Source organism: Arachis stenosperma, chromosome 9 (genome assembly GCF_014773155.1).
Source record: "Arachis stenosperma cultivar V10309 chromosome 9, arast.V10309.gnm1.PFL2, whole genome shotgun sequence".
NCBI classification, from domain to species: domain Eukaryota; kingdom Viridiplantae; phylum Streptophyta; class Magnoliopsida; order Fabales; family Fabaceae; genus Arachis; species Arachis stenosperma.
The window spans coordinates 268,626-283,763 of record NC_080385.1 but is presented as its reverse complement, the minus strand read 5'-3'; the positions used below and the strand labels follow the sequence as shown (position 1 = coordinate 283,763).

Here is a 15,138-nt window from a genome sequence, read left to right as displayed (position 1 = left end):
TTACAATTTAGATTATATTAATTAATGCTTGTTTGAAAATAATAAAGGTATATTTATCATACAATAGTTTTTAACTTTTGTTGTGGTTCCATTATTGGCCAATTCCAAACGCATCAACGTTATCATCCTCCTCCTCCTTCTTCTTCATCTTCTTCCTTTGCATCTGCACTGTGATCCCATTCAAACCTCAAATCCAATGCTTCTTCATAGCTCCATTCCCGCTCGCCACGTAGCTGCACCTCCCTTCACACCAAATTCGAAGACCAACAGAACCCACTTCCATTTCAGCAACTTCTCTTCCTTTAGGCCTCCAAAATGCTCCCTTTCCGCGGTTTCAGAAGCACCCCATTTCGAATTGAGCACTCACAGCAACAAGAAGCCCTTCCCCGCAGAGGTTTCTAGAACCATCATGGAGCTTGCCACTGTGGGAACCCTCTCTGCTTTGACCAAAGAGGGTCATGAGGGTTCTTCTTCCCCTTTGGCCATTGGCGTCAGGTTCACCGTTGACCCTCATGAAGGCACCCCTTTCTTCTTCTTGAATCCCACTTTTCCCTTCTCTCCTCAAACCCCTTCTTCCCTCCATGTTCAGGTGCCATTGCTAATGCTAAAGCTTCTCTGCCTCCTTCTCATCATTTCAAATTATGCTTCTTATAACCAATTAAGTTGTAATTACTATGAATGATTCCAAAAAAATAAAAGAAAATGTTTTATTACATATAGATAGATAGACAGTTAGTTAGTTAAGGTAGTTGTAAGTTAGTTATACTTTCAGTTACTAGTTCTATTCTGTTATAGCATATTATACTCTAGATGAGATCGAAGAATATGTTAGTATGTTCTGGAAATTAAGTTGATCAATATAAATTTCTCATTTACTCATTTGATATGTATTAGTTAGTTTAGTTAGAGGCATGTTAGTTGGAGGAATTTGTATTGAAGAGATTGATTTGAACTTTGTGTTCATCAGTTGAACCAGTCTGGGTTGCGCACTCCTCAGTGTACACTTCAAGGCACCCTCACCAAACCACAAGATACGAGTGCAACCAAGGTCTGTTCTTTCTTCTCACTTGTTAAATCATATTTAGATTCAGTTCACCATCTATGACCAATTTCGCCTATGACTCTACTAGAAGGAAGCTTTTGTATTTTGTTATGGTTTTGGTGGCATGGTTATAGGAACATGTAGTGTTCTACCGTGCTTGTGTTTTGATGAGATCTTAGTCCTCATTGTTTGACATCCCCTGCCATTGTGCAGCGCCTTGTTTCATTGTGGGGGAAGAGGTTCGGAGAAGAAGTGGATCAAGATCTTATGTATATTGTTGCTGTAGATAGGGTTCTTCAGTTGGAAGACTTTCAAGAGGTGTGATGTTTTCTTGTTAATGCTGCTGGCTTAGTTTCCATTTTCCAACAGTTAACATTTGAAATCAATCTTGGAAGTAACCTGTTCCCATGTGTTCTAGGATGGGGAATGGATCAGCTCTTTAGATTACAAAAGCGCTCAACCTGATCCTCTACGACAGTTTGCAGAAAAGTTAGTCAGTGAGATTAACACCAACAATATGGAAGACATTATTCGTTTTTGCAATGTGTATGTTGATTTGGATTTCCAGGTTTGCACCTAAACTATATTTGTTTTACTTTCGCGCTGCAATTTGCTCCTATAGAACATTGCTTAACTAAGTTAGTTCAAACCTTATGCAATGACTTGGATTTCTCATTGAAGGTCTTAGAAGCAAAGATGATATGGGTTGATCGCTTGGGGTTTGATATGCGCTTATTGTCGACTCAAAAAGGCATATTCGAGGTCCGCATTCCTTTCCCTCGAGAAGTCACGGACGAAAAGGGTGCCAAGTCAACATTTAATTGTATGTCACAACTAGCTTGGGAGGTTGAAAGAAATTTCCAGCCTCTAGACTTTGAGAAGGTTAAACAATTGAAGCACATAAAGTCTTGAGTTGTAGTTGGTGTAACCACTTACTGGTTTGTCAACAAATACTAATCATCGGTGAAGCTATGTAATTCTTTTTATTTAATTCATGATTTGTGAGGATTCTTGTTGGGATTTTGACGTAGTTTTGAGTTTAATGAAGCCTATTGGAGCAGTATTTGAGGTTTGGTTTGTGGAAAGATCAGAAATCATCCAATGCGTGTAGCATATATTATGTATAAGGAGCATAAGAATAGTGTAACATAAGAGGATTAATAATACGATTTTTCTTAAAAGGAAAATTATATACATGATACAAATTTTTTATTTTGTTTCCATATTTCACTTGGTTATAAGTAAAATAGTCGTTATAACACTACAATCAGTAATGTACTAGAACGCAAGATATTAAGAGTGTGCATTATAAGACCTAACATGCAAAAAGGAACCAAAACTATATATATATATAATGAATATATATATATATATATATATATATATATATATATATATATATATATATATAATAAAACAATGAAATTATTATACTTTTAGTATAGATTTACTACTTGGCAATAAATTATATTGACAAATTTAAATAAAACTTGACTATTGCAACTATGATACATACTATAATATACATTATACTTCATTCTGTTTTCAAATGCTTCTACCTGTTTATTTCCAAACATAATATGTAGATTTAGAGTACATTCATTTACCTTGATTTTTGCCAAAATAACAAGGAAATGACATACATTAACTACTTAGCAGCTAGAGTGAAGCGAAAACTTTTGCTAACTTGTTTTATTTTACTAGTCCAATCTGCATGCTTGACACTCCCATTCTTCTTCAGCTTTGGCTGAAACATAGACCAAATCTTATTCTCCAAACTCTCTGCTGTATATTTGATATGCTTTGCAACCATACCTTCATTCTCGATTGACAAGTTGTAATTCTTCACATAGGCCTTATAGATTGGTACAATACATTCCACCAAATGCTTGCAAATGTTTTTCCTCAAGGCTTCATCACAAATTGTCCAACTAGATTCCTTCTTGTACCTCTCATCAAAAGCTACATTGAAAGCATGCAATCTCTTTCCCAAATCTTGGCTACTCAATGAGGATGAAAGTAAGTCTTTTTGAACAATAATTGATAGAAGCTTTCCCCAGCTATTCCTCAAATAAAGTGCTGCATAATAGTCCTTGTATTGTTCATGTGCTCCTAACCAAGTATCTCCCATCATATCCCCAAGCATGGTACCCCTCAAATTGTAGAAATGACAATGATTATTCATCATGAAAATGTAGGACAATGTGATATCTTCATAGGCCTTTGACCAAGAATCAAGATTAACTGCAACTTCCTTGATTGTGTCATATATTTGTGTGAAAACAATACCCTCTTCATATGTTTCATTTCTCCAACTAAGATGAATTTCTAGGACCTTTTTCAAATGTGGTAGATATGTATCATTAAGCAGCTGATTGCAGTAATCAGTTACAAAGCTTACCAGCCTAGGGACACCGCCATCTCGAGGAGGAGAACTTGGCCTTTGCAGCTTCACTTGCGCCGGAAGTTGCCAGAATATCTCACAGGCACCATTAACAACTTTGTTGACAAGATCCTTTGTCGCGATTCTAATTTCTTCACAGGCCTTCCCCCCAAAAAGTTGGTTGAATTTTAGTCTAAGATCATCTAACACACTGAATATGTCCAGCAGGTTCAACAACTTGTAGGGATCGTTTCTACTCTCCGAAACATTCCTTCCAAATAGAATGAAAGAAAGAATTCCTGATCTGATGGCGATCCTGGCAAAACACTCGGTCGATGCTTCTCGACCAATCTTCTCAAAGACACGGCAAGATAGCATGTACTCAGTATCAAGCACGTTCTTGACAACCAACTCCAAATCAATGCCCCATTGGTCTATGTAACTCGCTATTTCCCTGACATCCTCAAATTTAGCTGTTGGAATCTCAAGGTAGCTCAAGTCTAAAGTGTTCAAAGTTCTTTGAGCATTCGTCCCTCGAACTTCAACATATATAGACTTACACTTGTCTAGCCTTCTGTTTGCATTTAACCTCTCAATGATGGCCTGCAACTTCCCCATAACAGAACCTGGCAATGCTTGTGTTGTGATGTGTGATCCTAACGAAACCAAAGGAATGGGCATTGAGTTTGCCATCAGAAGTCTTTGGAACTCAGTCTCTAGATTGTCTAAGGCTGCGCTGAGAAAACCTCCATTGACGCGAGCTCCCTCTTCCACGGCTTGCAATTCTCGCAGTATCCTCAAGGATTTCTTCACCTGAAAGAGGTAAAACTCATTGGTGATCGCTTTGTCTTGTAAGAAGTCAAGAACACCCTGCAACCAGCCAATTGCTAACGTACAATTATCAGTGAGAAGCTTCAAGGCTTCTTCAAGCTTCTTGGCGTCTGAGACGTAAGAGCATAGATCGGAACCAGCGTCTGTCAATAGAGAATTCTCCAAATGCTGCACAAATTCAAACACCTTGAGGACAGCAGCAGCAGAACATAGAACACTATCTATACCATTGCCAACGTCGATGAACGAGCATTTCTGCATGGAGATTGGTCTGAATGAAGTTTGCAGGGATTGACATCGCTGGCGAAGAAGCTGCAATCTTGATCCAGATTCATCTAATGCAGAACCAATAGCACTTGATGTTTCCAAGCTAGCTAGCAAGCACTTTCTTGCAGCATCAAGGTTCTGCTTTTCTTCCATCTCAAAAAGATGTTGGCAATCAAGTGTTTTAATCTCAAAATGATTGCTAACTTTGGCTATTTAGATTGCATTAATGATTTAACGTTTTGCAAATGAAGTTTGGTCTCTGGAAAAAGATGATCTTTGTTGGTTTCTTCTGAATTGCCCCATTCACTTTCTTTCACCAAACTCAACAAAGAAAGTGAAAAGCAACAAAACTTCACTTGCAAAGCAATTAAAACATTCCCGGAAACCTCACCAACCAGGCGGTAGAACTTCCTTGAATTCGGGTAATATTAGCACAACTAACTTTCTTTCTTGTTGAGTTTGAAGACCAAAACATGCAACTCTTGTTTCAACTACGTCAACACGTTCTCAACCAAATGCATTGATATTATCCTTTACCGAGTAATAAATGTCATGCAAACAATTATTATGTTAGAATGGGTGCTTCTGGGAGCGATACGAGGAAAATAAAAAATCACAAAATACAATAAGTGATTTTGGGAAGAAAATTGGTTAGTTTAACTTTTTATTTCACACCCACTCATTTGACTAATGGGGTCCATTTAGGTACTTTTATTGTTTATTTGTAACTTCCTCCATTAATTGTAATCTTATTTTTTTCGTTGTTTCTAAACTACAAAAGTATCTCTTTCTTCCCACTTTTGTTCCTTTTGATTTAATCATACCTCAAGTCCCAAATTAATGAACAGCTAGCTTTCATGTATCCTATTTTCTTTCCCTTTGCTCTCAATAAATGAAACAAAACATAAAGAGGACGAATAGTACAAGGATTAGCCACTGTAAACATGTTCCACGATAAGCGATAAGCATTGAGCTCCATCTAGACCAACATTCACCGACAATAGAACCTAGAGAAAGAAAGAACCACTTCAGAGTAATGGTTTGATTAAATAACCAAAGATATCTAGGCTAGCATGATAACAAAGCTTTAAAATAGATGCGACTCAGGGACGAAATCACTAATCATTAATCATTAATATAGTATAACTACAATATCAATATCCAAAGGCAAAGCAAATATGTAAAACCAGCCAGTACAAATAGTTATTTGATCGATTCTCATTATCAAATATATGATGTCCACCCCCATATGTTGAAAAATGAAAGATGGGTAATAAAGATTTCTCTCAAGTAATAACATCCAAGGAAAGAATTACAGACAAAAATTTCGAACTCCAAAAGGGTAAAAATTTAATACTAACGAGTCGGCTGCTACCAAAAGCCACGAGAATTTGAACCAGGTAAAACCAAGCTTGGAGTCAGCTGCCACCAAAAGCTACATATGTTGACATTTTAGACATACAAGCGGAAGAGAAGAAGAAACGGCATCTGCTACAAATCAAGCTGCTCCCTTCTGTTTCAAAGTTATCTTATCCCCAAGACTTAGTGCAATTCCCTGAGTTTTACTTCTTATTCTGATATATCCACTCAATTTACCGTCTGATTGCTTCTCGATGCTCACATTCACCAAAGCATCTTCCCCAAAAACACTCTTAGCATAGAGGTTTGCTGCCAGGAAACCACAATCCCCTTCCAATGCAGATCTAAACAAAGCAACAGTAGATCAAAACCAGCATAAAGGAAGATCAGTTAATGGCAAGGCATGGGTCATCAAATAATCAAAAGATATATAACATTGCCCATGCATCAGTGAGCTGATCATATATGTGACAAATCAATGTTTTCCGTATGATATGGATTGGCAAATAAGAAACCAATCAGGAGAACATAGATTTCTTAAAAGCATTTGGGGGTTAAAAAATTCCAGATATTGGTTATTCAGGCATTTGGTTGGACAACCGATTGCCACAATTGCCTTTAACTCAAGAACATGTCGAGCAGTGTTTGAATGCTTAGGTGTGTTAAAATATTCCTTCGTGTAAAAGATAGAGTTGACAATAAGACACCAGGAAAAGAACTTACGGTGGTGTCAGGCACTTCATATTTGTTGACTTGATAATGTGGTTCAGGAAATCCCTCTCATCTTGTATTACTGTATTTACAGCAACCTAAGAAACAAGAATTCATCAAGATAAACTAGAATCAGAAAGCATATTTCAGGTAGTCTGGAAATGCATTGCTCTGAATTCCCATATCCCTATCAACAAGAGGAACATGTATTACATCAGTGTGTCCCTATGTGTTTTTCTTCTGGTTCTTTTTTCTTGGGTATGTCTCAACCAGTGCCCTGCATAGACATAGCTAGTACTAGCCTATGCAGGTGAATTCTCTCCTTATTCTCATATTCTCCATCTCCACTAGTTTGGTACTTGCACTAAAGTCAGCAACTCAACAGACTTTACATTTTTTGACAGAATCAGTAAAAGAAATTTATTTACAGAAAAAATCAGATTAAAAGAATACAACTGAGCAGTTTGCTAATGTGTATTATTGTCTTCTTTTAGCTATTTTGGTTATTTAGTACTTTCTTGTAATGTTATGTTCATTTCAGATATAACTTTTTATAATATTACTTTTGGTATAATAACATCAGAGCAAATTTGTTTGCATCATAATGGTATATTATACATGATTCATAATTAAGTATAGAAACTAATATATCTCTTAATAGGGACACGTTACTCATACATGTACCTACTCAACAGAGATGATAACTCAAACAGTAGACATCATAGGTTAAAACTGTTATATAAAACTAACAAACTAATAGAAGATTTCTATATAGTGCCTAAATCAAATAAAATACAATATATTCGGCTCACAATCAGGAAATACCTCAATTTTTTACCAAGCCATAAACCAGCATAGAAAACAGTAATACCAAACTTCAAACAACTATAACAGAACTGAGTCACTAATTATGACCGGTATAAAAGAATTTAAATACTAACCTCACTGCCAACATAGCAATTTCTTTTTCCAAACCATCAAAACATAGCCATATGAATGTAATTATCATGGACAGAATGATGTCCAGAAAAAAATTTGCAAATTTTGTCTTTTGAGAGTACATAATAAAACAGCAAGGACATATTAAAAGCACAGACCATCACTCACTCTAAAGTATCTAGCTTTTTCCCGCAATGATAGTTTTAGTGGTTGTTAATGTTGTGGGTAAAGGTAATTCTTTTTTATACAAAGTAATAGTGTAATACCAAATGAGAGAAAGATGAGAGAGATATACCTTGTTTTCCCATTCAAATTCAGCCCACATAGTTCTGAAGGCCACATCAGCACAAGATGCAGGAGAGATGTAGTCCATGATATCAATATGGATATCATTTAGAACAATAACAGTTCTCTCTAGAACATTTGATGATGTCTCGTAGACTATGTTACCAAATATAACTCCTGTTTCAGTTGAAGAAACCTTAATATTTGCCTTAATCTGTTTGCTTGATTCTGGAGCCAGGGTATAGTTTTGTGGACGCTCAACAAGTTTGAGATCACCCATGGTTGCTAACTCCAAACACAAATTCTGAAGAGTCTCCTTGGTTCGGTTGATGACGGTAACATCAAGGACAATATCATAGTGATGCACTGTTACATACGCTTCAGCATAAACAGGATCACTAAATCCAGTGAGCTGGAGAATACGATTGAGCTTATTAGCATCATCTGCATCCTTTGTAAACTCTCCAGTAGCACGTTTGAGATCATCTTGCACCTCATCTTCCAGTTCAAGTTGACTCATGCCCTGAAAAATGTAGAACAAGAGATACACAACAAATATTTGATGAGATAATGGAACAGAAAGTGTATGGTGAACACAACAAAGCTGTTACATAATCAATTGAATAGTGACTAAAGAATTCTAGCAATGCATAACATAAAACAGTTTGATATCAGTTCAAAAGACAAATTCATCAAACATCAATCATTAGTAATGGTTAAAAACATGCAAATAGAAAATCTACAGGAATATAACCAAATAGTAATCTAGTTATGTATACATAAACATCTCAGAAAGAGACTAAATGAATACTGCCATTGTACCTTCCTGCTCTTCAAATGGTAAAAATCAATAAGATCATCAGGTTGTGCATTGGATATTTGAGCCTTTGCTTTAATTTCCTCAGTCTCACGGCGCTGCTTATCTGCAAGCATCTTCACAAAGCTCTGTCTGCAAGATTGCAGCCATATCTTCCTTATCTCATCACCTGTATTGCACAGCAATCTAATGCAAAGGACAATCCTGTCATGAGAATCATTATCAATTGGATGTGGGAGAACTGAAGATTGACCCAGCTGGAGCATCGAGACCATGATCAACAATGCCTGTGAAGTTGCTTTGTTAACTTCGACTTTTGAAGTCTGAACCTCTTCCAACCTCAACACAAGTTTTGTGAGTGTACAAGCAACTACAGCACCAAGGAAGAAATCACCTGAAAGGATCAGTGATCTCAAGTTGCCAACAGAAGAAAGTGGACCCTGAACAAGGGTAGGTGGTGACATGGCAGTTTCAAGAGCAGCACTTTGCGTGGCATAAGTCCCGTCAGCAAGAATTGCAGGCCTCCTAGATGAAACAGTCGTTGAGTTTACCTGCTGAGTGGTTCTTGATGCGTCCTGGCCACCCTCTCCTTCCTCTGAAACTGTGTAAAACGGGAGATCACCAAGACACTGCTTGATGGTAGCAATCCCACTCTCAACCTCTGAGAGTGACAAGCAATACTCACCAATTATCCACAGCGCACACGAGCACACCCTAGCAGCACGGATCTGGTAAAATGTATCTAAAAGCCTGGTGATTATAGAAATGCGCAACTTTGGGTTGGTCTCGATGATCTCGCGCACAAATATTACCACATCCATGGCGGAAGCCACATTGGTATCCCCCAAGAAGTCCATCAACAGGTGCACAACAGTGCTTGCCACCTCTGGGAACTTAACAGCACAGGAATGGATAGCCTGTACAAGCATCTGCCTATACTCACCATTCTTCTCTTGCTCCCCATTTTGAGTCTTCACGACCTCCTTCTTAAGCATCAGAACAACCTCATCAATGTTCCTAGGAGTAATCAGCTCCAAAGCAATATCAATAGTCTTCCTCCTGATGTCAAGATTGGGGCTCGAAAGTGCCCTGAGGACATCCATGACCATCTCCACCATGATCTCCCTATTAGAACTCTTGAGCTCGTTGAGCCTATCCAAGACAATAAGCTTCACATTGTTATCGCTCTGGGAGAGCAACAACTGACAATAAGTGCTCGCTGCGGCCCTGATGGCAGTGGGCGCAGACGAGAGTGACACAAGGGTACTAGCACACTCATAAATAACAGCCGTTGAAGGCGCAGTCAACAGAGATATAATAATCTTGATGTACTTCCCCTTCTCCCCCTTGTTAGTCCTACAAACCTTCCTAATCAACTCCAAAACTATCATCTGTAACTGTTCCCCCCAGTCATTAATCCTATCGATGTTGGTAAACAAGTAATTAATTGCGCGATCCTGGGCACAAGAAAACAGCATAAGGAAAGCATTTCGCTTACTAGAAGGATCCTGCTCCGACGAGAGGAACTTCTCCACGATCTCCGGCGCCGAATCGAGTAACTGCTCCCCCTGAGGAAGCTTATACACGGACATAACAGCAAGAACCGCATTGCGGCGAACGAAAGGGTGGCGGTGCTCGAGATTGGACAAGATCGAAGGGATCAATGGCTCAATTATCTCGGATTCGTTGAGACGGCAGAGGAATCGGAGCGTAACACCACGAATGTACTCGTTAGGGTGCTGAAGGTTGTTGCGGAGGTTCTGGCAGATGAGGATCATCTCAGGGAGCACCTTGCCGCGCGAATCGGTCTTGTCAATGATCTCGAGGTAGAGCAATAGAAGCTTCTGAACTGTGTGATCCTCGGAGGGAAGCACGTAGCGAATGATTGTGATGAAGAGCTGTGGAATGGTTTCACCGTTGAGGAGGAGCATGATGGCTTTCTTGAGAGCCTCGATCTTGGCACCGGCGTCGTTTCCTTCGAGAGCCTCCTTAATCTCGTTGGCCAGCGCCGGCGTTCCCTTGTCGAAGTGCACCAATAAGCTGCATGACTTCTCCATTTCTCGATTTCTCTCTTTGGGATCGCAATTCGGATCTCTCAGATTTTCAGATCTGAGATTCAGAGGAAGTTAGCAATGCTGGTCGGTGGTGCTACTCCTATTACTACTACGCTGCAATTCTGATACAATGGAAATGGAATTTTGGATCAGAGAGAGAGAGAGAGAAGAGAGACAAGAGAAGAGAAAGAGGAGCAGATGCAGATCTGAGTGTGTGATTTGAGCTTGGAACTGTGAGCTAAAGAGGAAACAAAAAACACGCCATTCGGGTACCCATAGTGTTCCATTTTGGGCCTCATTGGGTCTCTTAAAGTGGAAGCTTTATTGGGCCGATTATTCATTCTGCATCACACATCGTTATTGGGCCTCTATGTATCTTATTTGGGCCTAATTAATTCAGATCCAAAAAATGAGTTAATACCAAAAAGGCCTTAGGGCCCCTTCGGTCACCAAAAAAAGTACCAAAAACAAAGGTACTTATTTTGATTAAGAAAACATCATAAGTTTGTATGGTAAATTTAGATATAATAAAAACAATAAAACAACATATAATAAATTATTTTGTCCTTTTTTTTTTCCCCATAGTATCCCCTAATCTGACAAGCCACCAAAAACCAATAGTCGCAAGTCTGGTTCATTTAAAAGTCTCCTACTGACCAATGAGTTGTTGCATGCACACGGCGGAATTCGAACATCTAACACTTGCTTAAATGGACGAGTGAGCTAACTACTCAACCACCTCAAATTGGTTAATTATTTTGTCTTTTTGATAAAGTTAAAAAGCTACTTCTGAGTTTGGTCCTAACAGCTTTTGGATTAAAATGCATACTTTTTCATACATGCACTACATTTTTTCTTGTAGAGTAAGCCACAAATAGGGACATAGATCGATTACACTACCAGATACATAACTTCAGCTGCTTTATCTTTACTCCATCAGGTTAATATATATGTTATATATATTTTCCACGTCAGAATATCCAACAGAGCATGCATCCATATATGTTTTAAAATTCTGAAAATTGCAAGTATGATAACTAATTCATAACTTTAAAGTTTATCCGCATTTTAAAAGAGAATCGAACTTTCACTCAACATTTAGTCTAAGTGACGATAAAGTATATATCTTATCTTATATATATAAATATAGAATCATAACATTAAGATGACACAAAAATTGCATATTTTGGTAAGATATATAATACTCCTTTTATAGTAGTGTTTTCATGAAAACTATGTATCGGCACTTAATTCCTTGTTTTATACATATAGTTGACCGGATCATGAAACTTGGCAATCTTAATCAGCATGAATTATTTTCTAATGAAGAAAAAAAAGGAGGTAATGAATGAGAAATGAGTGGCATTGGGAATATGAATAGGTTTTCTTAAAGCACACGTCATAAAAATAATAATAAAAGTAATCACAGTTGAAGGATTCAGGTAGCAAGTCCTAATCTGAGTACCTGCCCTACCAAACCTTCATTAATTTTTGGGAGTATATATACATACACTAACCCTAACATCATGTTTGTTAATCTTTGTTTAATGTTTACTAATTAGTTGATTAATTAATGAAATGAGCGGCATATGACACTTCACCCGCAGTCCACGGCATGACCAAATCCTTGTCTTCACTGATTGGTTACAACCTCTTCTTTTTTTCAAATATTATTTTATATAATTTTGATTTTTTTCGCTAAAACTAATTAGCAACTACACATGTTGTTTGTTACTATCCATAGAATTATATAAAATACAGTAGATCTCAAACTTGTATCTAAAATAAAAATGTAGATCTCAATCTAGATCCACTATTCTCCGTTATAAATTAAAGTATGAGACAATAATATACATACATCGATTATGTTAAAGAAATTCGAAAACTCCATTATTGCGTTAGGTATGACTATATTATTGTATTTCAAAAGTATTCGGTTTCTTTTCTTTCTTTCTTTCTTTTTATTTTTGGAAAATCCAAAAGGAACGATGCAGATAAGATAGAAAGAATGAAAGATGGACCAATATAATTTTCATAATAACAATCATAAATTCATAATATCATGCTCTAGGAAAAATGATGCAGTAATGTCGTATATATTGTCCTAAATTGTCATTATAATTATTATATTCTAATAATAATGATCATTACCAATAACCACGTGTGTAATCTATCATAGTTCAGAGCAAGATAAATAATGACTAATATAATTGTCCTCCTATTTATCTCTAAAAAATATCTGTAACACATATTTATAATATTTTTAGGTAAAAATTCAGTACAGTTAATTTTATATAAAATTAACCGTTAAAAGTTATTAGATGACAATTTAATCAAATTATTTAACGACAACTATCAATTTCACATCAAGTTAATTAATGCATCTTAGTTTTTACATCATTTTTAACCTAATAATTTCTACTGTCATTTTTAACTACATCCGCAAAGTGCAAAATTATTTCCACATTGTTAAAATAAACCATATCTACGTTCTAATTATACAATTGAATATATATATATAGCCAAATATTGACTCATTAATTATATGAAATTAAAAGAAAAGTTTTGGGGCCTCCTATGAACAAAACAAGGCAAATAATAAAAATAGCAACCTTAAGCAAAAGAAGGAACAAATGGACAATGGGAATTCATTTTTTTAGTAATAGAGAATGAGCATGTATTGTGCTCAGTTATAAATTAGTAGTGTATTTTTTATTAATATTGATATATTTTTTTAATTTCAAATTATAAATCAGAAGCTCAAATTAGTTGGCATAAAAAAATTGAGCATTTGATTTGTGAGGAAGTAAATTCAAATTTAGAAAAAAATAAAACTGAGCCTTCAATTTATGTAGGATAAATTCTTTTATTTAAAGAAAAAACAAATCAGTGAATAGATTTTGTAAAAAAAAAATTTAAAATTCAAATCTAAAAATTTAATTTACAATTTTTAAATACGACCTTTCGATTTATTTATTATTGCCTTTCACGTCCAAAAATAACATATCTAGCTCCAATTTCAGTAAAAACTTCAGTCTATCTCCGATATAAAAATTAAAAGAATTTTGCCAAAAAACTAATAGAATATTTATACAATATATATAATAAATTATTTATTTGGATTGAATTTAAAATTAAAAATAAATATTAATTAATTAATTTAATTATCATTTAATTTTAATTATAAAAATATTCTCACTATACATTGATTATATTGACTCCCCATATTTTTCCAAATTAAAAAAGAGACAATAGGACATTTTTGTGGCCCTAAACTTACATTTTTCATGTGCTCCTCTCTTAGCTTGGATTTGACGGCCGCTCTCAATTATAGACTTAGCTCTTTATGCATATTCCCAACTATATATTATTTATATTAAGAAATTAATTATTTAAGATATAAATATCAATATCATGGATCATGTGTATGCAATAACTTCACCCATTAATTTATCGATAAAGTGGAAATTAAAATAGTTATTTATTTTTACTTTTTTTATTTAATGTGATAGCTTTTCTATTTGTCTCCATTGAAAAAAAAAAATTAAGTTTATTATATCTATTTCATCAAACATCTAAATAAAAATTATAATATGAAGATACTATCTCTCAAAAATAATATATCTATATATACTTATTATATTAAATCAATTCCTAAAAAATACTGCTTTATTTTAAAATTTGAACCAAAATTTTTTAATTAAATTATAAATTACTTGTCATTAGACATATTAATGCCTATTGATACACTAGTATATATAAATGTGAGTTTATTTAAAAAAATATATTTAAGAAGTATTGATAATGGTAGCATAAAACAAACTAATAGTCTAATATTAATAAGGATAAATGAATAAATAAAAACGAATCACGTAACTGCCACAAATTAAATTACTATTAAGGATTGTTTACTTTGTTTTCTTTCAAGTTTCAACTATAGAATAATCATGTATCAAGTAGTAATAAATTATTAACAACATCACATTTTCCTATGAATAATAACACCAAAATAATTTTCTACAAACAAATTAGAATTGAGAGCGAGGATTTAGCGGTAGACTTAAAACTTAAAAGCCATTCTTTGTGGCGGATTAGATGGATATCTAATTATTCATCTTCTTGAAAACTAGATATACACAAGACATTTTTTATGACTACTATACAAAAGGTTGTGATGTCTTTGTTGATGGATACATTTTTTATCATCACTTTGCTTGACCCCTCACACCTCTACCAAAATCAAATTTAATGTTACTATCTATAAACTCAGGTTTACCGTGAACCCTATCATTCTTTTGTTTAATTAAGTAGTATTACTATAGGAGTTAACAAAATTTTCAGTCTATGTGCTAATTAAGTTTAAACTTTTATACCACTTTTTTTTTGTATAGTTAAAGTTTAGGAAACTTAAACTTTATTACTTTTTACTAGGGGTGTTTATGACAGAGTG

At 35.2% G+C, this 15,138-nt stretch overlaps 3 protein-coding genes across 3 annotated transcripts; 1 reads left to right on the top strand and 2 right to left on the bottom strand.

The window, feature by feature from the left end:
• Positions 1-88: 88 nt before the first annotated feature.
• Positions 89-2,105, top strand: LOC130950832 (glutamyl-tRNA reductase-binding protein, chloroplastic-like). Its single transcript, XM_057879428.1, has 5 exons — positions 89-589; positions 968-1,048; positions 1,256-1,360; positions 1,461-1,610; positions 1,724-2,105. The coding sequence occupies exons 1-5, from the start codon at positions 197-199 to the stop codon at positions 1,952-1,954; spliced, it is 960 nt and encodes a 319-aa protein (XP_057735411.1). The 5' UTR covers positions 89-196; the 3' UTR covers positions 1,955-2,105.
• A 585-nt stretch (positions 2,106-2,690) lies between these two features.
• Positions 2,691-4,676, bottom strand: LOC130948161 (exocyst complex component EXO70A1-like). The gene has a single exon (XM_057876879.1). The coding sequence runs from the start codon at positions 4,674-4,676 to the stop codon at positions 2,691-2,693; it is 1,986 nt and encodes a 661-aa protein (XP_057732862.1).
• A 955-nt stretch (positions 4,677-5,631) lies between these two features.
• On the bottom strand, positions 5,632-10,918 carry LOC130947579 (coatomer subunit beta-1-like). Its single transcript, XM_057876280.1, has 4 exons — positions 8,640-10,918; positions 7,828-8,340; positions 6,606-6,691; positions 5,632-6,226 (listed from the first exon to the last, which is right to left on the bottom strand). Exons 1-4 carry the CDS (start codon positions 10,689-10,691, stop codon positions 6,022-6,024), a joined length of 2,856 nt encoding a protein of 951 aa, XP_057732263.1. The 5' UTR covers positions 10,692-10,918; the 3' UTR covers positions 5,632-6,021.
• Between the last annotated feature and the right edge of the window lie 4,220 nt (positions 10,919-15,138).

What these genes read in the sequence shown, in the direction of transcription:
- LOC130950832 (XM_057879428.1), top strand. Translation starts at nt 197, where the DNA reads ATGCTTCTTCATAGCTCCATTCCCGCTCGCCACGTAGCTGCACCTCCC. An exon ending in CTTCTTCCCTCCATGTTCAG is followed by an intron (nt 590 to 967) that starts GTGCCATTGCTA and finishes TGTGTTCATCAG; the next exon opens with TTGAACCAGTCTGGGTTGCG. An exon ending in AGTTGGAAGACTTTCAAGAG is followed by an intron (nt 1,361 to 1,460) that starts GTGTGATGTTTT and finishes CATGTGTTCTAG; the next exon opens with GATGGGGAATGGATCAGCTC.
- LOC130948161 (XM_057876879.1), bottom strand. Translation starts at nt 4,676, where the DNA reads ATGGAAGAAAAGCAGAACCTTGATGCTGCAAGAAAGTGCTTGCTAGCT.
- LOC130947579 (XM_057876280.1), bottom strand. Translation starts at nt 10,691, where the DNA reads ATGGAGAAGTCATGCAGCTTATTGGTGCACTTCGACAAGGGAACGCCG. An exon ending in ACCATTTGAAGAGCAGGAAG is followed by an intron (nt 8,341 to 8,639) that starts GTACAATGGCAG and finishes TACATTTTTCAG; the next exon opens with GGCATGAGTCAACTTGAACT. An exon ending in ATGAAGTGCCTGACACCACC is followed by an intron (nt 6,227 to 6,605) that starts GTAAGTTCTTTT and finishes TGCTTTGTTTAG; the next exon opens with ATCTGCATTGGAAGGGGATT.